General features: G+C 46.0%; 2 protein-coding genes across 2 annotated transcripts in view; both read right to left on the bottom strand.

Moving 5' to 3' along the window:
* LOC144983613 (NACHT, LRR and PYD domains-containing protein 12-like) overlaps positions 1-22402 on the bottom strand; it is a 62072-nt gene that overhangs the window by 13250 nt on the left and 26420 nt on the right. Inside the window, exons 5-7 of the mRNA XM_078930490.1 lie at positions 19288-19464; positions 13082-13255; positions 394-567 (exon numbers count right to left, since the gene is read on the bottom strand). Of these exons, the coding sequence (XP_078786616.1) occupies positions 394-567; positions 13082-13255; positions 19288-19464 (525 nt within the window). The remainder of the gene's footprint in view (positions 1-393; positions 568-13081; positions 13256-19287; positions 19465-22402) is intronic.
* On the bottom strand, positions 7149-10644 carry LOC144990512 (uncharacterized). Its single transcript, XM_078944042.1, has 2 exons — positions 10090-10644; positions 7149-9068 (listed from the first exon to the last, which is right to left on the bottom strand). The coding sequence occupies exons 1-2, from the start codon at positions 10642-10644 to the stop codon at positions 7311-7313; spliced, it is 2313 nt and encodes a 770-aa protein (XP_078800168.1). The 3' UTR covers positions 7149-7310.

Here is a 22402-nt window from a genome sequence, read left to right as displayed (position 1 = left end):
CTCATAGTCCCTTACCATCCAATCAGAACACTTCACTCACTAAATGCAGGACTGCTTGTGGTTCCTAGAATTAGTCAAAGTACAGTTGGAGGTAGAGCGTTTAGCCACCAAGCCCCTGTTTTATGGAATAAACTCCCAGCTCATGGAAGAGAGGCCGACTCAGTTTCTACATTCAAAGTTAGACTGAAAATATTCCCCTTTGGACAGGATTATTGTCAGACTAGATCTACATGAGAACCTCTGAAAAAAGAGAAAAAGGAGCCTCAGAGTCTCAGCAGCAGCATACGGTAAGGTGGGAATGGGGGGGTCAGTCATCACTCTGTAGTCATGTCATCAGTCAGTCATCTGGACTCATCATATTGATGTGAACACAACTGAAACATGGAGTCTGACCTCAGAGTCTGCAGTCTGCAGTCTGGACTCTCCAGAAAACCACACAGATGAACAACTCCTGGATCCTGCAGGTTGTTGTAGCTCAGGTCCAGTTCTGTCAGATTGGACGGGTTTTTCTTCAGAGCTGAGACCAGAACTTCACAGCTGATCTCTGACAAACTGCATTCCTTCAACCTGCAATGAGACAGAAAAGTGTGTTCAGGAGCAGTGATGCAGCTGGAGGTCCAGGAACTTGGTCCATTCAGTCAGGTGGGACCCGCCCTGATGAGACACTGACAGATGACATTTTCAGGAGAGATTTTGGAGGAAAAATCATGACCACCTGGAAATGAAAATGAATTATTCATGGGGGGGGGGGGCTGTTTAGCAATTTCTTTTGAAATTTGACATGAAAACATGAAGGTGAATGAAAATGCAATAGATTTAATATAATTTTAAAATGAAAAGTAACTGAGAGTTAAACATGGATTTTCATTTGAATTATGGACCAAAAAAAAAGTTTAAATTCCAATAGATTTTACTTTGATTTAAGAAAAGTCTTTTTTTTTTTTTGACAATCAACAGAATATGGACCATTTTTTCTTATTTGATTTTATTTCACAGCATTACCTTATAATAAAAAAAAATAAAAAGAATATAATGATAAAAAGAATTCTCTTTCAATTATTGAAGATGGTTAAATTGATTGATTTCTAATTATTTTATTTCACTTGCTCCAAAAATGGATTCATGATTTTTTCTAATGAAACATAATTTGCACATATATTTAACTTTGGATACTTGATAAATTTTTGATATGAACATTTCTGAAACAGTCTTGTGTTTATTTTACTGACAGTTTTATTTTTTTAATCATATGCATTGTTTTTCTGAAGTATATAATCTGCATATATACTGTAGATAACTGATCTGATGTTGATTTCTAAAATACCTTTTTTCTACATAATAATTAAGTAATTCATCTTTGTCATGTGCTTTATTGATATTTAAGGATTCTTAATTCTGTCTGATAAAAGTGATGAACCGGATATTGATAAATCATGTCATAAAATGGTTACAGTAGAACAGGGGTGGGATTATATAAATTCACTTCCTTCCACTCCCTTTTGAGCAATATTTAATTTTATGTCTAATTATCCTAAGTTTGATACGTATTACTATTATTCAAATGATCAAAATTATTAAAATAATCATTAAAAATAACATTCGTATTAAATAAATAAATACATATTAATATTAAGCTGCGAAAGTGCAAAAACATGTGATCAACTATAAAACACATGTACAATTAGTTTTTTGTTAAATACAAACAAATAGGTAAGTGATAAAGTACACACCAAAACAAACAACTGTTCAGGGACAAAAAGAAATGAAAACAGCAACAACTTCAATAAAAGTAAAATGAATAGATTAGAGAAAGAAAGAAAAAGAAAAACACCCCTGGGACCGTGGAGTGTCACTGTAACACGGCGTTGTACAGTCTGATGGCTGTGGGGAGGAATGACCTGTGGTAGCTCCTTCTTGCACTGTGGGAGCAACAGTCTGGTACTGAAGGAGCTGGTCAGTGCCTCCACAGTTTGGTGCAGGGGTTGGGAGGGGGTATCCATGGTGGATGTCAGCTTAGCCAACTTCCTCCTGTCCCCCACCTCCTCCATGGACTCTAGTGTGCAGCCCAGGACAGAGCCGGCCTTCCTGACCAGTTTATTAAGCCTCTTCAAGTCTCTGCCTGTACTGCCCCCCGCCCAGCACACAACTCCATAAAGGACCACTGAGGCCACCACAGTGTCATAAAAGGTCCTCAGCAGCTGTCTGCAAACGCCGAACGACCTCAGTCTCCTCAGCAGGTGAAGGCGACTCTGACCCCTCCTGTACAGAGCATCCGTGTTGTTGGACCACTGCTATTTAGTTGAACTTCCAGTTATTTAAATGTGTCCACGACCTCAATGTCTGAACCCTGGATGTCCACCGGTGACTGTGGTGGTGAGGACCTCCTGAAGTCCAGGACCAGCTCCGTCGTCTTACTGGTGTTTAGTAGCAGGTGGTTAACTTCACACCAGCCAACAAAGTCAGACATGACCCCCCTGTACTCCTGCTCGCCCCCCCGATACACAGCCCACAACGGCACTGTCCTCTGAGAACTTCTGCAGGGGACAGTGGTGGGAGTCGTAGGTGAAGTCCGATGTGTACAGGGTGAACAAGAAGGGGGAGAGCACAGTCCCCCGAGGTGCCCCCGTGCTGCAGACCCCCACATCACACACACAGTCACGCAGCCTCACAAACTGTGGTCTGTCTGTGAGGCAGCTGATGGTCCAAGCCCCGAGCACCAGACGATAGAGGCTCAGATCTACCACACCAGACAAGATCCAAGGTGTAAGCAGTGCAAAGAGGCGCCTGAAACAATCCAGCACATAACTGCAGGGTGTAAAATGCTGGCAGGGAAAGCATACATGGAGCGCCACAAGCAAGTGGCTGGAATAATATACAGGAACATGTGTGCAGAATATGAACTGGAAACCCCAAGGTCAAAATGGGAAACACCTCCGAAGGTGGTAGAAAATGAGAGGGCAAAGATCCTGTGGAACTTCCTATCCAGACTGATAGGATGGTAATGGAAAACCAACCAGACATTGTAGTGGTGGATAAAGAACAGAGGAAAGCCGTTGTGGTGGCTGTGGCAGTGCCAAGCGATGGGAATATCAGAAGGAACATGAGAAACTGGAGAAATACCAGGGACTCAGAGAAGTCTGTTTTATAGGACTAGATGTTGTTATCCCTGAATAATTACTAAGGCACCGATGAGACACTGTGGCAAGCAGATAAATGGTGACGTCACTTGGGTTTTCAAGTGGACGCCCTCCTTCCTCAGTGTTTCGCTGATAGGCCCATGACACCTCCAGAGGGTTCAACAGTGAATCCCAGCGTCCCAGGTTCACCATCAGTCACCATACATTTGGAGGCCCAGGTCAGGTCCTTCCTCTTGATCCATAGCCACTGACTTCCCTTCTCAGCTGCCTGGGAGAGGTCTTTAATTGCCTGCCTTTGAGCCTTCCCTCGCACTCCCATCTCCCTGAATAGCCTGGGTGTTGAGGTGGCCACAAAACCCCTGCAGCCTACTTCCACTGGGCGTACATTCACGCTCCAGCCTTGCTCTTTGGCGTCTGCTGCAAGTTCGGCGTACCTCAGCATCTTTCTTTCATAAGCCTCCTCTATTGCACTCTCCTAGGGTACTGTGAGCTCTATGATGTATACGAGCTTGAGTGTGGATGACCACAGTACAAGGTCTGGTCGAAGGTTGGTGGATGCAACCTCCCGTGGAAAGCAGAGTTTCCTGTCCAGGTCCGCCAGCATTTTCCAGTCCCATGCTCTACCCAGCTGTCCTATGTCAGCTGCACTGGTGGTGTTGAAGGTGGCCTGACCCTCTCGGAGGAAGGGTATTAGCTGCCGATGAGATGTTGCCTGAGGAAGGGCGTTCACGCTTGTTCTCTGTTTTTCCAGCACTGTTGCAAACACCTTAGAACCACATTGTGTCGCCAGGTGTAACGGCCTTGACTGAGGCTGGTCTTGCATCCCACCAAGATGTGCTTCAATGTTGCTGGGCTTTGACATAAGGGGCATGAGGGGTCTTCGCCATACCACTGTTTTAGGTTTGCAGGAGAAGGCAAGACATCGTAGGTAGCCCTAATTGTAAAACTTGCCCTGGATGCCTCCATCTCCCACAGGTCTTTCCAGGAGACCTTCCTCTTCTCCACTCCTTCCCATCCCATCCACTGACCTTGCTTTGCCTGGGCCACGGCTTGAGCACACCTTGCTGCCTCCTCTTCCCGGCGTATCTCTTGGACCACCAGTCTACGCCTCTCAGCTGGGTTGGCCTTCCTCCAGGAAGGTGCGCTAGATGAGAGACCAAGACCACTCCTCCCCTCCTGCACGAATCCCACAATGTCTTTGTGTCTAAGTGCTGCCTTGGTCAGATCAGTTGCTGCCTTGGGGGCCCACTTCCTCCCAGTGGCCAGGATGGGAGCTGCTTGGACAACCATTGAGTCACAGGTATCTTGGAGTGTCATTTCCAACCTGACCTTGGCACACTTGTACTCCTCTACCAAACTGGATATAGGTAGTTCTAACATCCCCTGCCATAGAGTCCAATGGTACTGAGGCACCTGGGAAGGCCAAGCCACTTTCTGGCATAGGCATTGATCAGCCTTTCCAACTTTTCCACTTTTGACAGTGGCACTTCATACAGGGTTAATGGCCAGAGAAGTCGTGGGAGTAAACCATACTGCATGCACCAAAGCTTGAGTTTGCCAGGGAGCAGGGTTCTGTTGATTTTCTCTAGGCCACCAGCTATGTCCTTTCTGAGCTGCTCTACCTGCTCTTTGTCTTCGAGGGAAGCATCATAACAGCGGCCTAAGCTTTTCACGGGTTTTTCGGAAACTGTTGGGATAGGTTCCTCGCCAACGTGGAAGCGGTGGTCTGACAGCTTCCCCTTGACGATGGAGATACTTTTGGACTTACTTGGCTTGAGCTTCATCCGAGCCAACTCTATGTTCTTGTGAAGCTTTCCCAACAGCCGTACTGTGCAAGCCTTGGTCGTAGTCAGAGTAGTCAGGTTATCCATGTAGGCCCTGACCGGTGGAAGCCTCAGCCCAGGTCTTATTTGTTGCCCGCCAACCACCCACTGAGAAGCCCGTATGATGACTTCTATTGCCAGGGTGAATGCCAATGGGGAGATGGTGCAGCCAGCCATGATTCCCACTTCCAGGTGTTGCCACGCTGTAGTGTACTCTGCCGTCGTCCCACACAGTTGGATATCCTGGAAGTAGGCTTTTACCAGGGTTGTGAGAGCTGGTGGGACTCTGAAATAATCAAAGGCTGTCCACAGGAACTTGTGGGGGACAGAGCCAAATGCGTTTTCGAGGTCCAGGAAGACCACATGGAGATCTTTTCTTTCTTTCTTGGCAAGCTGAATCTGATGCCAGATAACGCTAGTGTGTTCTACACATCCTGAGAAGCCTGGGATCCCTGCTTTTTGGATTGATCTGTGAGATGGATAATGCACTGTAGGCAGGGGGGAGCCTTCTGCCCTGCATTCAAGATTATGTTCTGTGGCTGACCATCCAAAAAAGGAATACTTATGTAAACTCTTATGTACTCTTATATAAGGTTCTATGTTGCTAATAACCAAAAATGGAGAATGTCTTGATATGTTTATGTTTCTATGACTGACCCCCAAAAGGAATGTTTAATATAAAGTTTTATCCTGTTAAGGGAGGACTCTGTAGAGCATATCCTGACAATGTTTAGAATTTTATCCTATCCTGTTATGTTACTGACCCGTAAAAGGAGTGCTCTGTAGAAGATATTCTGACATGTTTATGATGGTATAGGATGAGTCTACGTGCAGGGTGAGCCTGCGGGAAGGGACCGGCCCTCCTTTTCCTCACGCTCATCAAAGAATATAAAAGATAAGGAAGCCCAATTTTATTTAGAGTCTGCTGTGGGTTACGTACGAACGCCCAGCCGGAGTTTTGTTTCAAGCCACTCTATCGGGACTGTTGGCTCTCCAGTCCGTGTGTCACGGTAGGGGCAGATGAATCTTTTCTGTTGAAACTGGATGGCTTAAACTCCTGTGTTATGTTGTGTCACTGTTTTGAAGCGGGGAATAAAAAGACACATTTTATTCTAGCTTGCAGTCTTTGAGTCATTTGTTTCTGCTCAGTGCCTACCTCCCTCGAACCTGCAAAAAATTATTTCATTAAACAATGTGTCAATCAAGTTGTTTCTGTGCAGGTAGCTTGTTAGTCTATGAGCCACCACACTGAAGAAGATTTTTCCCTCAACATTTAAGAGACTGATCTGGCGGAACTGGCCGAGAACTGCGGAGTCCTTCTCCTTGGGGATGAGGATCCCTCCAGCTCTCCGCCAGGATGCTGGAATCTCCTTCTTTATCCACAAAACTTTCATCAGCTTCCATAGGGATTGCAGGACGCCTGGGGCATTTTTGTAGAGCCTATAAGGAATTCCATTGGGGCCTGGTGCGGATGCGGCCCTTGCCCAATGCACAATTTTGACCACTTCACTCCACCTGGGTGGACTCGCGTCAAGCTGGTATTCTGGTGTGCTCACTGGTGGCATGTCAGGTGGGAGTGAGACCTCTTCATTGTGTCGGTCATCCGTACAGGTTTTTTTAAGATGTTCTTCCAGCACAGCCTTTGATGCAGAGAGACTTCCACTTTTTTCTTTTGTAAATAGACTCTTTACAAATTTGAAGGGATCTTTATAGAAGCGTGATCTTGTTTGCTCCTTCCTTCTGCATTTCCTCAGGAGGTTTTCTGCTCTTCTCAGTGTGGACAGCCTACCCTTGATCTCTTCCTGCAGAACGTTTATTCCCTCCTTTTCCTCCTCTGTGGCCTTCCTCCACTGTTTCTTCAGCTGCCGCCTCTCCTTAACTAACAGGTCTATTTCTTTTTGCCTTCGGGATTTGGTGAGGATTGTCGGAGTAGATCGTTTGCCCTCGACCACTCCGAACCGTTCCAATCCGTATGTGAAGATGAGAAGAAGAAGAACTGAGCTTGGAGAAGAAAACCACCCACGGTTATATATATATAATTGCCCCTCTCACCCTCCGCGGGTGGTTTCTCCTCCAAGCTCGGGTCCTCTACCAGAGGCCTGGGAGCTTGAGGGTCTTGCACAGTATCTTAGCTGTGCCTAGCACTGCGCTTTTCTGGACTGAGAGGTCTGAGGTCTTTCCAGGTATCTCAACTCAACTCAACTTTATTTATATAGCACTTTCATACAACAGTAGTTGAGACAAAGTGCTGAACACAACAGTAAAAAACATTAAAACATGTTAAGGGGGGGAAAACACAGAGGGAGATAAAACTATAGAAAACAGTAAACAGTTAGAAAAACAGTGGTCGTCATATTGGGTTAAAAGCCAGAGCATAAAAATGGGTTTTTAAACGGGTTTTAAAAATGGTCAGTGAAGGGGCTTCTCTAATGGCCAGCGGCAAAGTATTCCACAGCTTTGGAGCGCCTACAGCAAAAGCTCTGTCCCCTCTGAGCTTCCGTCTGGACCTCAGTACCTCTAGAAGCATCTGATCAGCTGATCTGAGGCACCGTGCCGGCGAATAGGGAGTGAGAAGCTCAGAGAGGTACAGCGGGGCAAGACCGTGTAAAGATTTAAAAACAAGCAGAAGAATCTTAAAATGAATTCTAAAATGCACAGGCAGCCAGTGAAGCGATGCTAGGATCGGTGTGATGTGGTCTCTTTTGCGTGCTCCAACCATAAGATGAGCAGCTGCATTTTGAACACGTTGGAGACGCAAGAGAGACGACTGGCTGAGTCCAAGATAAAGAGAGTTGCAGTAATCCAGCCGGGACGTGATGAAAGCATGGATTACTGTTTCAAAGTGTGCAGGTGTTAAAAAAGGTTTTACCTTAGCAAGTTGGCGAAGGCTTAAAAAGCTTAACTTCACTACAGAGCTTATCTGTTGGTCCATCCTAAAATTACTGTCCAATTTAACACCGAAGTTAGAAACAGTTGATTTTAAGAAACCAGTCAGAGAGCCCAGATCAATCGGGGACGGTCCACTAAAATCATTCGGTCCAAAAATTACAACTTCTGTTTTCTTTTCATTCAAACTCAAGAAACTTAGGGCCAACCAGTCCTTAATGTCATGGAGACATGACAGGAGCTGCGTCACAGAGAGATTATCCTTTTTTAGCGGCAGATAGATCTGACTGTCGTCAGCGTATAAATGAAAGGAAATGCCGTGTTTTCTTAGAATGGACCCTAAAGGTAACAGATATAAAGAAAACAGAAGAGGTCCCAAAACCGACCCTTGTGGGACCCCATAGGGAACCCGAGCTGTGGTGGATTCATAACCACCTAAACTGACACACATGGTTCTTTCCGCCAGGTAGGATTTGAACCAGTCCAGTGCAGTACCTTGAATCCCCACCAGGTTCTGGAGCCTAGAAATTAAAGTGCTATGGTCTACGGTGTCGAATGCTGCAGTTAGGTCCAGCAGAACTAGAACAACATAATCTCCAGCATCATTGGCCAAGAGAATGTCGTTGCTGACTCTTAGCAGTGCTGACTCAGTACTGTGAAGGGGTCTAAACCCAGACTGGAAGACTTCAGGAATTTTATGTTGGTTTAAGAAATCCTCCAGCTGTGAATAGACCACTTTCTCCAAGAGTTTAGAGATATAGGGCATCTTGGAGATGGGTCTAAAATTGGCCAGTACAGCACTGTCCAGGCTGGGTTTTTTAAGTATCGGCTGAACCATTGCATGTTTAAAGGTGGAGGGGACGACACCAGCAGCAAGACTGCTGTTGATAATAGAGAGGACCGTCTGTGCAATGCTGGGGAAGACCTCCTTGAAAAACTTAGGAGGGATGGAGTCTAGGGGAGAACCTGATGGTTTGCTTTGACTGACTAATTCATTTAAAAATTGAAGAGACGCTGGCTCAAATTTTCTAAATACAGCTGGGCAGAGAACACAGGTCGAAGGGTCGGAGGAAGGTAGAGTAATGTCAGCCCTTATATTTGATACCTTATTGTTAAAAAACTGTAAAAACATATTGCACAGGTCAGTGGAAGCTTCTAAGGACACCGCCTGTGGAGGATTAAGAACAGAGTCTATCATTTTAAAAAGCACCCGTGGGTTATGCTGATTAAGAACAATAATATTAGCCAAGTACTATTGTTTAGCAAGTTTTACAGTGCCCTGGTAAAAATGCCAACAATTCTTCAAGATTTGTAGTGAGATTTGCAGTTTGTCCCTCCTCCACCTGCGTTCAGCTTTCCTACAGGCCCTCCGAGCTGCCCGGGTTCTCTCATTGAACCAGGGCTCAGGTTTAGGACGGGGCTTTAGTGTCTTTAGAGGAGCCACAGAATCCAGGATGCTGGTGCAGGAGGAACTGAACCAGGAACTCAGCTCAAGAACATCAGCAGCAGAGGGAGGGACAACGAGCTGGTTAAAAGCAGAGGAAAACTGACCAGCAGTGGAAGAGTTAAAAATCCTGCGACGCTGAGGAGGGGCGGTAGATTTAACAGCAGTGCGTGAAAGTCCAGCTTCAAACACTACAGGCATGTGGTCTAAAACAGCTAAGTCACAGATCTCAATATTAAAAACAGGTAGTCCATGGGAGAGGACGAGATCCAGTACGTGTCCTGGTGTCATGAGTGGTTCCAGACACCCACTGAACAAGGTTAAAAGAGTCAATGATCTCTAAAAAGTCCTTCACCAAAGGCTTTTCAGGGCAACACACATGAATATTAAAATCCCCAACAATAAGAAAACGATCGTAGAGTGGCATCATTTCAGCCAAAAAGTCAGAAAATTCCTTCAGAAAATCTTTGTTGTACTTGGGAGGTCTGTAAACGACAGCGCACAGCACCGGGTCGGACCTCCCCACCTCGAAAGAAGTCAGCTCAAAGCTGGGGTACGATGATGACACACAGTGTCGTTTACACTTAAAATCGTTTGTAAAGACAGACGCAGTACCTCCTCCCCGACCAGACATCCGCGGGGAGCTAAAGTATGAAAATCCAGCAGGTAAAAGATCCACAAGAACACTGTCCTCACCTGGAGATATCCAGGTCTCTGTAATAAAGAGGAAATCCAGGCAGCGGGAAGTGAAGAAATCCCTCAAAATAAAAGTTTTGTTTGCTAGCGATCTGGCGTTTACCAGGCCGAATCTGGAAGCAGCGGCAGCCTGTATGTCATGGGACAGAAGCGACCGGGAGAGCGACGACAGGTTCCCGGGATTTACCCCGCGCCGGCGGGGGCGAGGAGAGCAGGAGCGGCGGGGCTGGTCTCCTCCGTCAAAGCCAGCAACAGGAATAATGCAGACCTCAGGTGGATCCAGGGAGCGCCAGGACAGCATGGAGCGGGGAAATAATCTAAATCCTGTTCGGGAAGAGGACGGGGAGCGGGCCCAGATGCCCTTCAGCTTCACAAGGCGGCCCCCGCGCTTGCCGCGTTTCCGATGACGCTTCCGCCGCAGGAAGAGAGCCGACGCCCTGAGCAGGTAGGCTGGGATGCCCAAAGGCAGAGGAGGTAGTGTTTGGCGACAGTACAACTTGGACGAACTTAGATCAGAGTTGGTAAATTGATGATCCAAAAGAAACTGACGATTATACACCAATAGAGACTCGGTTAGTCGCGTGCCAAGGTACAAAAACAACACAATCACGAACAACAGGGAGCGGGGTAGACGAGCAGCCACACACACCGGCGCCATCTTTCTTGTCTATCTGTTGTAGCCACTCCTCCAGCTTGGGGGTTACTGCCCCGAGTGCTCCAATTACCACAGGCACCACTGTCACCTTCACTTTCCAGGCTTTCTCCAGTTCTTCTCTGAGTCCCTGGTATTTCTCCAGTTTCTCATGTTCCTTCTTCCTGATGTTCCCATCTCTTGGCACTGCCACATCCACCACAATGGCTTTCCTCTGTTCTTTATCCACCACTACAATGTCTGGTTGGTTCGCCATTACCATCCCATCAGTCTGGATCTTGAAGTCCCACAGGATCTTTGCCCTCTCATTTTCTGCTACCTTCGGAGGTGTTTCCCATTTTGACCTTGGGGTTTCCAGTTCATATTCTGCACACATGTTCCTGTATATTATTCCAGCCACTTGATTGTGGCGCTCCATGAATGCTTTACCTGCCAGCATCTTACATCCTGCAGTTATGTGCTGGATTGTTTCAGGCGCCTCTTTGCACAGCCTACAACTTGGGTCTTGTCTGGTGTGGTAGATCTGAGCCTCCATTGCTCTGGTGCTCAGGGCTTGTTCCTGAGCTGTCAGGATGAGCGCTTCAGTGCTGTCCTGTAGGCCAGCCCTTTCTAGCCATTGGTAGGACTTCTTGATATCAGCCACTTCAGTTATGGTCCGGTTGTACATCCCATGTAGGGGTTTGTCCTCCCATGAGGATCTGTCCTCCAGCACTGTATCCTCTGCTCTCCATTGCCTGAGACATTCACTGAGCACACTGTCAGTTGGGGCCTTGAGCTTGATGTACTCATGCATCTTGGATGTCTCATCCTGGATAGTGGCTTCTACGCTCACAAGTCCTCGGCCTCCTTCCTTGCGGCTAGCATACAGTCTCAGGGTGCTGGATTTGGGATGAAACCCTCCATGCATGGTGAGGAGCTTTCGTGTCTTAACATCCGTGGTCTGTATCTCTTCCTTTGGCCATCTTATTATTCCTGCAGGGTATCTGATAACTGGCAGTGCGTAGCTGTTTATTGCCCGGGTCTTATTTTTGCCATTGAGCTGGCTTCTCAGGACTTGCCTTACTCGTTGGAGGTATTTAGCTGTTGCAGCTTTCCTTGTTGCCTGCTCCAGGTTGCCATTTGCCTGCGGAATTCCAATGTACTTGTAACTGTCCTCGATGTCTGCTATTGTTCCTTCTGGGAGTGAGACCCCTCCTGTGTGGACTACCTTGCCTCTCTTTGTCACCATCCGGCTGCATTTCTCGAGCCCGAATGACATCCCAATGTCAGTACTGTAGATCCTGGTGGTGTGGATCAGGGAGTCAATGTCACGCTCGCTCTTAGCATATAGCTTGATGTCATCCATGTAGAGGAGGTGACTGATGTTGGCCCCATTTCTGAGTCGGTATCCATAGCCAGTCTTGTTGATTATTTGGCTGAGGGGGTTCAGACCTATGCAGAACAGCAGTGGGGACAGAGCATCACCTTGGTATATCCCACATTTGATGGACACTTGTGCAAGTGGATTCCCATTGGCTTCAAGGGTGGTTTTCCACAGCTTCATTGAGTTTCCTATGAAGTCTCTTAGAGTCCTGTTGATGTTGTACAGCTCCAAGCATTCAGTGATCCATGTGTGTGGCATTGAGTCATAGGCCTTCTTGTAATCAATCCAGGCTGTGCACAGGTTGGTGTGTCGTGACTTGCATATATATATATATATATATATATATATATATATATATATATATATATATATATATATATATATTATACAAAATCTAATTAGATGCCACCAAAGGCAATAGAAATCATTGTCATGTGGGCACCGACGACCTCACCAAGATGGCGTCGCGCTCCACCACTTTTGGCCTGGTTTCCCAAGCAGGCGTGTCTCCTCTAGCGATAGAGGTCATTGGCTAGATTGTTAGCAGGAACTACCAGAAGAGATCACATCACTCCTGTGTTAGTTTCACTTCACTGGTTCCTAGTTGATTCCAGAATCAAGTTCAAGATCCTCCTGTTAACCTATAAGGCCTTACATGGTGTGACCCCATCCTATATCAAAGACCTCATAGTGCCTTACCATTCAATCAGAAACCTTCACTCACTAAATGCAGGACTGCTTGTGGTTCCGAGAATTAGTAAAAAGTACATTTGGAGGTAGAGCGTTTAGCCACCAAGCCCCTGTTTTATGGAATAAACTCCCAGCTCATGGAAGAGAGGCCGACTCAGTTTCTACATTTAAAGTTAGACTGAAAACATTCCTCTGTGGACAGGATTATTGTCAGACTAGATCTACATGAGAACCTCTGAAAAAAGAGAGAAAGGAGCCTCAGAGTCTCAGCAGCAGCATACGGTAAGGTGGGAATGGGGGGGGTCAGTCATCACTCTGTAGTCATGTCATCAGTCGGTCATCTGTCAGTCATCATATTGATGTGAACACAACTGAAACATGGAGTCTGACCTCAGAGTCTGCAGTCTGCAGTCTGGACTCTCCAGAAAACCACACAGATGAACAACTCCTGAATCCAGCAGTTTGTTTATGCTCAGGTCCAGGTGTGTCAGATTGGACGGGTTTTTCTTCAGAGCTGAGCCCAGACCTTTACAGCTGATCTTTGACAAACTGCATCTCTCCAACCTGCAATGAGACAGAAAAGTGTGTTCAGGAGCAGTGATGCAGCTGGAGGTCCAGGAACTTGGTCCATTCAGTCAGGTGGGACCCGCCCTGATGAGACACTGACAGATGACATTTTCAGGAGAGATTTTGGATGAAAAGTCATAAAGACCTGGAAATAAAAAATGAATTATGCATGGGGGGGGTGGCTGTTTTGGAATTTGTTTACAGTCCCTGACAAAAGTCTTGTCGCTTATCCATTTTGTAGAAACAAAAGCGTATAACCTTACTTTTAATGAATCCATTGGTTTTAGAAATGTCGCATATGAAAGCTAAAACCCTCCCAAATTATGTTCAATATACTAAAATAAAACTGCTTCACTTAAGAAAGATTGGTCATTTAATGAACACAGAAAGGTCACATTTTGGCAAGACAAAAGTTTTGTGGCCTTGTCATATGATGCACCCAATCCTAGATTACAGCCTCACCTGTGTCAATTACTGATCAATCAACTAGTGGGTGGGTATAAAAAGAACCCCAGCACACCAGGCCTTCACATCAACTGCAACTTGACCTCTGACAACATGCCTAAGATTCACCCTGAGACCAAAGCGTTGATTATCAAGAGGCTGAAGACCAGATCCACTGCTGAGGTGGCTGACACCTTCAATGTGTCTCAGCGTCAAGTACAAAGAATAAGAAAAAGATTTGAAGAGACTGGAGATGTTTTTGACAAGCCCAGGTCCGCAAGACAACTGCTCGGGAGGACCATTTGTTGGTTCGAAAATCCAAGGCCAGCCCCTTTTCCACAGCAGCAGAGCTCCACCAGGCCTGGTCACCTCAAGTCCCTGTGTCAACCAGAACAGTTTGTATAATTCTGTCTCAAAATGGCCTCCATGGTCAAATCAGTGCCCAGAAACCAGCACTAAACAAAAGGCAATTGAAAAAACGTGTGGCATTTGCCAAGGCCCACAGCCTGCTAAAAGGATGGACGCTGGAAAAGTGGCAGAAGGTGGATTTCTCAGATGAGTCTTCAGTTGAATTACATCACAGGAGACCAACTGGAGCCCGCATATACCCAAGATTCACCCAGAAAACAGTTAAGTTTGGTGGCGGAAAAATCATGGTCTGGGGTTACATCCAGTATGGGGGTGTGCGAAACATTTGCAGGGTGGAAGGCAATATCAATAGCCTAAAATATCAAGAAGTTTTAGGTACCTCTTACATTCCCAACCATAAAAGGGGTCAAATTCTGCAGCAGGATGGTGCTCCATCGCATACTTCCATCTCTACATCAAAGTTCCTCAAGGTGCTCCAGGACTGGCCAGCCCAGTCACCAGACATGAACATCATTGAGCATGTCTGGGGTAGAATGGAAGACCAAACCAAAGAATCTTGATGAACTCTGGGAGGCATGGAAGACTGCTTTCTTTGCTATTCCTGATGACTTCATCCATAAATTGTATGAATCATTGTCAAACCGCATGGATGCTGTCCTTCAAGCTCATGGAAGTCATACAAGATAATAAATATGGATCTCACAGTAGCACTACTTAATTCACTGATGTTATGCAACATATTTTTGTTTTGAAGTAAATTATTTGTTACATTTTCACATTACTCTCTGTAGGCGACAAAACTTTTGTCTTGCCAAAATGTGACCGTTCTGTGTTCATTAAATGATCAATCTTTCTTAAGTGAAGCAATTTTATTTTAGTATATTGAACATAATTTGGGAGGGTTTTAGCTTTCATATGCGACATTTCTAAGACCAATGGATTCATTAAATGTGAGGCTATACGCTTTAGTTTCTACAAAATGGATAAGCGATAAGACTTTTGTCAGGGACTGTATATGCTGACCCAAAAACATGAAGTTTAAAGAAAATGCAGTAGATTTAACTTTAAAATGAAATGGAACTGAGAGTTAAACATGGATTTTCATCTGAATTATGGACCAAAAAAATAAAAGTTTAAATTCCAATAGATTTTACTTTGATTTAAGAAAAGTCTTTTTATTTTGGACAATCGACAGAATTGTCAAGAACACGTACGTTCGACTGCTCTTCGTGGACGTCACATCAGCTTTTAACACCATCATCCCGCAGACCCTCACCCAAAAACTACACACACTTGGACTGAGCCCCACTCCGTGCGACTGGGTCTTGGACTTCCTGACAGACAGACCACAGTCTGTGAAAATCCGCAACGTCTCCTCCTCCCCGATCACCCTCAGCACGGGCTCCCCCCAGGGCTGTGTGCTGAGCCCCCTCCTGTTCACCCTGCTCACGCACGACTGCACAGCGAGTCACCCCAGCTGTCTGATCGTGAAGTTTGCGGATGACACAGCTGTGGTTGGACGCATCTCCAACAACGATGAGTCCGACTACAGGCAGGAGGTGGAACATCTGGAGAGCTGGTGCAGAGACAACAACCTCTGTATCAACGGGAAGAAGACCAAGGAGATGATCTTGGATTTCAGGAAGGACAGATGCCCCCCTCTCCCCATTCACATTGGAGGGGACGTGGTGGAAGTGGTTTCCAGCTTCAGGTATCTGGGCGTGCACATCTCCAGCGACCTTACCTGGAGCACCAACACCTCCTGCCTGGTCAAGAAGGCACACCAGCGCCTCTATTTCCTGAGGAGGCTCAGGCGTGCTGGGATGGGGATCTCAGTCCTGACCTCCTTCTACAGGTGTGTGGTGGAGAGCGTCCTGACCTCCTTCTACAGGTGTGGTGGAGAGTGTCCTGGCCTCCTACAGGTGTGTGGTGGAGAGAGTCCTGGCCTCCTACAGGTGTGTGGTGGAGAGCGTCCTGGCCTCCTTCTACAGGTGTGTGGTGGAGAGCGTCCTGACCTCCTTCTACAGGTGTGTGGTGGAGAGCGTCCTGGCCTCCTACAGGTGTGTGGTGGAGAGCGTCCTGACCTCCTTCTACAGGTGTGTGGTGGAGAGCGTCCTGGCCTCCTTCTACAGGTGTGTGGTGGAGAGCGTCCTGACCTCCTTCTACAGGTGTGTGGTGGAGAGCGTCCTGGCCTCCTACAGGTGTGTGGTGGAGAGCGTCCTGGCCTCCTACAGGTGTGTGGTGGAGAGCGTCCTGACCTCCTTTTACAGGTGTGTGGTGGAGAGCGTCCTGACCTCCTTCTACAGGTGTGTGGTGGAGAGCGTCCTGACCTCCTTCTACAGGTGTGTGGTGGAGAGAGTCCTGGCCTCCTACAGGTGTGTGGTGGAGAGCGTCCTGGCCTCCTTCTACAGGTGTGTGGTGGAGAGCGTCCTGACCTCCTTCTACAGGTGTGTGGTGGAGAGCGTCCTGGCCTCCTACAGGTGTGTGGTGGAGAGCGTCCTGACCTCCTTCTACAGGTGTGTGGTGGAGAGCGTCCTGGCCTCCTTCTACAGGTGTGTGGTGGAGAGCGTCCTGACCTCCTTCTACAGGTGTGTGGTGGAGAGCGTCCTGGCCTCCTACAGGTGTGTGGTGGAGAGCGTCCTGACCTCCTTTTACAGGTGTGTGGTGGAGAGCGTCCTGGCCTCCTTCTACAGGTGTGTGGTGGAGAGCGTCCTGACCTCCTTCTACAGGTGTGTGGTGGAGAGCGTCCTGACCTCCTTCTACAGGTGTGTGGTGGAGAGCGTCCTGGCCTCCTACAGGTGTGTGGTGGAGAGCGTCCTGGCCTCCTTCTACAGGTGTGTGGTGGAGAGCGTCCTGACCTCCTTCTACAGGTGTGTGGTGGAGAGCGTCCTGGCCTCCTACAGGTGTGTGGTGGAGAGCGTCCTGACCTCCTTCTACAGGTGTGTGGTGGAGAGCGTCCTGGCCTCCTTCTACAGGTGTGTGGTGGAGAGCGTCCTGACCTCCTTCTACAGGTGTGTGGTGGAGAGCGTCCTGGCCTCCTACAGGTGTGTGGTGGAGAGCGTCCTGACCTCCTTTTACAGGTGTGTGGTGGAGAGCGTCCTGGCCTCCTTCTACAGGTGTGTGGTGGAGAGCGTCCTGACCTCCTTCTACAGGTGTGTGGTGGAGAGCGTCCTGGCCTCCTACAGGTGTGTGGTGGAGAGCGTCCTGGCCTCCTTCTACAGGTGTGTGGTGGAGAGCGTCCTGACCTCCTTCTACAGGTGTGTGGTGGAGAGCGTCCTGGCCTCCTACAGGTGTGTGGTGGAGAGCGTCCTGACCTCCTTCTACAGGTGTGTGGTGGAGAGCGTCCTGGCCTCCTACAGGTGTGTGGTGGAGAGCGTCCTGACCTCCTTCTACAGGTGTGTGGTGGAGAGCGTCCTGGCCTCCTTCTACAGGTGTGTGGTGGAGAGCATCATGACCTCCTGCATCACAGTGTGGCACGGCAGCTGCTCTGCAGCAGAGAGGAAAGCTCTGCAACGAGTGACCAAAGCTGCACAGAGGACTGTGGGCTGCAGCCTGCCGTCCACCACTGACCTCTATACGACCAGATGCAGGAAACGGGCCTCCCACATCCTGAAAGACCCCACTCACCCCTGACACCCTCTGTTCTCCCTGCTCCCCTCAGGCAGGAGACTGAGGAGCATAAAGAGCAGGACCTCCAGACTGAGGAACAGTTTATTCCTTGAAGCAGTCAGACAGCTGAACTCCGGTTGATCACTGCACCCCCCCACCCCCCCTCCATGGACAACAAGCTAATTCTAAAGTGCAATATCACAGGGCTGTGCAGTAATTAATATAATATACTGTGCAATTTGAAACATACTTTCTGTGCAATACTCACCAGGAACCACACCGTAACATATTGATATGACATTGATATTATATTATTTATTTATGTCTGAATGTAAACGGCTGGCCCGGGACCAGAAAGCCTAATTTCGTTTTATCATGTGATAAAATGACAATAAAGATTTCCTGATTCCTGAATGTGGACCTTTTTCTCATTTTATTTTATTTCACAGCATTACCTTATAATAAAAATGTAAAAAGAATATAAAGATAAAAAGAATTCTCTGTCAATTATTGAAGATGGTTAAATTGATTGATTTCTAATTATTTTACTTCACTTGCTCCAAATATGGATTCATGATTTTTTCTAATGAAAAATAATTTGCACATATTTTAACTTTTGATACTTGATCAATTTTTGCTATGAACATTTCTGAAACAGTATTATGTTTATTTTACTGATATAGTATTATTTTTTAATCATATGCATTGTTTTTCTGAAGTATATAATCTGCATGTATTTTGGATAATTGATCTGCAAAGTGAAGCAAGTTTGATCATGGTAGAGGAGATCAGCGTTTCAGCCAGACCATTTACCCAGAGAGAAGTTCTGAAGAGCTTTGATTTGACCAGGATTTATCATTTAAGGCTCACAGATCTCAGACATGGAAAACTGCATTTTTCACCTGTTCAATATAGCTAAGATCAGAAATCTACTTTCTAAAAGTGATGCTGAAAAACTCATCCATGCATTTGTTACGTCTAGACTGGATTACTGTAACTCTTTGTTAGCAGCGTGTCCTAAGAGTTCCTTAAGAAGTCTCCAGCTTGTTCAGAACGCAGCAGCTAGATTGTTAGCAGGAACTAGCAGAAGAAATCACATCACTCCTGTGTTAGTTTCACTTCACTGGATCCCAGTTGATCCTAGAATCCAGTTCAAGATCCTCCTGTTAACCTAAAAGGCCTTACATGGAATGACCCCATCCTATATCAAAGACCTCATAGTCCCTTACCATCCAATCAGAACACTTCACTCACTAAATGCAGGACTGCTTGTGGTTCCTAGAATTAGTCAAAATACAGTTGGAGGTAGAGCGTTTAGCCACCAAGCCCCTGTCTTATGGAATAAACTCCCAGCTCATGGAAGAGAGGCCGACTCAGTTTCTACATTCAAAGTTAGACTGAAAACATTCCTCTGTGGACAGGATTATTGTCAGACTAGATCTACATGAGAACCTCTGAAAAAAGAGAAAAAGGAGCCTCAGAGTCTCAGCAGCAGCATACGGTAAGGTGGGAATGGGGGGGTCAGTCATCACTCTGTAGTCATGTCATCAGTCAGTCATCTGGACTCATCATATTGATGTGAACACAACTGAAACATGGAGTCTGACCTCAGAGTCTGCAGTCTGCAGTCTGGACTCTCCAGAAAACCACACAGATGAAGAACTCCTGGATCCTGCAGGTTCTGGTTCCTGCTCAGGTCCAGGTATTTCAGATTGGACGGGTTTTTCTTCAGAGCTGAGCCCAGAACTTCACAGCTGATCTCTGACAAACTGCAGTTCTCCAATCTGCAATGAGACAGAAAAGTGTGTTCAGGAGCAGTGATGCAGCTGGAGGTCCAGGAACTTGGTCCATTCAGTCAGGTGGGACCCGCCCTGATGAGACACTGACAGATGACATTTTCAGGAAAGATTTTTACGACGGAGTTTTAGGGCCACGGTGAGGAAAAAAAAAATTCTGGCCAACGTGGCGAGATTAAAGTCGTCATGTCGACTTTAATCTTGTCTTGACGAGAAAAAACTTGACACAAAGTTTCGAGAAAAAACTCGTCTTGTCGAGATAAAAGTCGAAATAAAGTTTCGAGATTAAAGTCGCAATGTTGCGCGCGAGAGAAAAAAACTAAATTTACGAGATTATTGTGGAAGTGAGCAGCATGCAGAGCAGCAGGTGAACACCGTGCAGCAGCAGAGCAGACCGACTAAACTTTGTTGAACAGGTGAGCTGAATGTTTATTGGTAACGTCCCAAATGTCTGGAGGCTCATTTGATTGATTTACGATTCATTAAAGTTTTATTTATTGATGGTTGGTTTGCAGGATCTCTGCAGCCCGATGAAGCCATCGGGTGTCCCTGCAGCTGTCTGCTTGAATCCTTTCTTCCTCCACCAAAGACAAGATCTCTATGTTTGTGTGACGCTTCCGTCTGAGGAGGAGAAGCACTTTTTGCCTTTTTCAACGTTGTAATGCTAATATAACAGACTATTTTCATTCATCTTTGTTTTGTAATGATCAAACCGGTCGCTTCATCTGCAGGAGGGGGCGTATGTAACACTGTTTGCATCCGCATTGGTGTTCAGGTGACAGGTTCATGACGTAATGTGACAAATGAACTTCAGGTTATGTGAATGAAAAGGAGAATAAAGGCTGCAGCGGTCCTCTACACCCAAACGTGTCTCTGAGCTCCTTATTTTAGTGATGAAAGTCTGCTTTACTGACACCGAACCCCGGAAAGACTGCTACACGGAAAATAATCTGATTTTGAGTCGCCAAAAGGTTCAGAATCTCTTTGTTTTAAACCTATAATAATCCGGCAATGAAGCTTCACAAAAGGCTCCACATATTTCATCTTCAAACTAAGCTCCGATAAACAGACCACTACGGGGTTTTCTCCTTGTTAATCTATGACTTTTTTCCCGTGAATGTACGAGTTTTTATCTGCTAATAAAATTACTTTTATTGGTGGCCGTAAAACTCTTTTGTAAACTCTTAAATACAAAGCCACTAGCTCACTAACATAAGCCATAACACTGAATACTCCTGAAAGACTCAGTTTCTCTGCTCTCGCGCAACATTGCGACTTTGATCTCGAAACTTTATTTCGACTTTTATCTCGACACGACAAGTTTTTTCTCGAAACTTTGTGTCGAGTTTTTTCTCGTCATGACGAGATTAAAGTCGACATGACGACTTTAATCTCGTCATGTTGGCCAGAATTGTATTTCCTCACCGTGGCCCTAAAACTCCGTCGTAGATTTTGGATGAAAAATCATGACGACCTGGAAATAAAAATGCATAATGCATGGGGGGGGGGGGGGGGGGGGGGGGGGCTGTTTAGCAATTTCTTTTTTTTGTTGACCTGAAAACATGAAGTTTAATGAAAATGCAGTAGATTTAATATATTTTTAAAATGTAATGTAACTGGGGGTTGAAAATGGATTTTCATCTGAATTATGGAACAAAACAAACAAAAGTTTAAATTCCAATAGATTTTATTTTGATTTAAAGCTTTGACTTAAGAAGAGTCTATTTTTTTTGACAATTCACAGAATTGTTATTTTATTTTATTTCAAAGCATTGCTTCATAATAAAAAAAACTAAAAATTACAAAGAAAATAAAGATAAAAATAATTCTGTTAATTATTTAAATTAGTAAAATTGATTTCTAATTATTACTGAAAGAGTGGTATGTTTAATTTACTGATATAGTATTAACATTATTAGGCAATTTCATGATGGAATGAGGGCACAGGTTTCAGTTGGTAGTGGACCCAGTGACACCTTTCCAGTTAACCATGGCGTGAAGCAGGGATGGGTACCGAGCCCCGGTTTTGTACGAGCCCCAGGGTCACATTCTTCAGGACCGCAGTATCGTTAAGAACTGACCTGAACGGTCTGCTATCTGCACTGGAGAAGTGGCTTTTTTTGTGTCCCACAAGATATAAACGTTATCTGCCATATTTAACTCATCAAGTCAGTCAATTTTCCTTTAATTAACGATGATGTTAATTTCGCTGTTTTCGCTGAACAAGAGAGGTTTGTCTGGCTATTTGTGCACACGGGGGGGCGGAGCTGTTCAGACAGTACGCCCGCGCACACACACAAGGCAAGGGAGCGCGCACACAGACAGTGGTGATCTCGTAGGGGACACGTGACTGCCCCCCGAAAAAAATCCTTTTATCCCCCTATATACTAAGAACACCCATATCCGTGTAAAATTAATGAAGTTTGCGTCAAGGAGTCCCTTTGATGCCCTTTGATGCACTTTATGTTCTTAATTTGTTATTTATTCATTTTTTTTTCGTCCTCATAAAGTATCGATAAGAGTATCGTTAAAATACCGGATGGATAAGCAGTATCGATAAGAGTAGTAGTACTGTTAAAACCTTAACGATACCCATCCCTAGCTGTGTACTGGCACCAATCCTCTTCTCTCTTCATCTTACAGCTGTACTGGATACTATGAAAGAAGGCCCAAACAAGGGTGTCTTCATTCGCACAAGAACTGATGGTAAACTCTTCAACCTCGCCCGTCTTCGTGCCCACACTAAGACACAGGACGTGTGTCAGAGAACTACTTCATGCTGATGACTCAGCCCATCTAGCTAGTAACGCAAGGGTGGGCAATTATTTTAACTGGCGGGCCACATTGGGTTCTAACATTGGATAAAAGGGCCAGACCACGAGCAGATGCGTGCAGTGAGAATGATATAACATGGAATGTAGATAAA

This window comes from Oryzias latipes, chromosome 2, assembly GCF_053564925.1.
Source record: "Oryzias latipes strain Hd-rR chromosome 2, Olatipes_Hd-rR_3.1".
Taxonomy (NCBI): Eukaryota; Metazoa; Chordata; class Actinopteri; order Beloniformes; family Adrianichthyidae; genus Oryzias; species Oryzias latipes.
The sequence above is the reverse complement of the archived record's forward strand: the minus strand, read 5'-3'. Positions and strand labels throughout refer to the sequence as shown.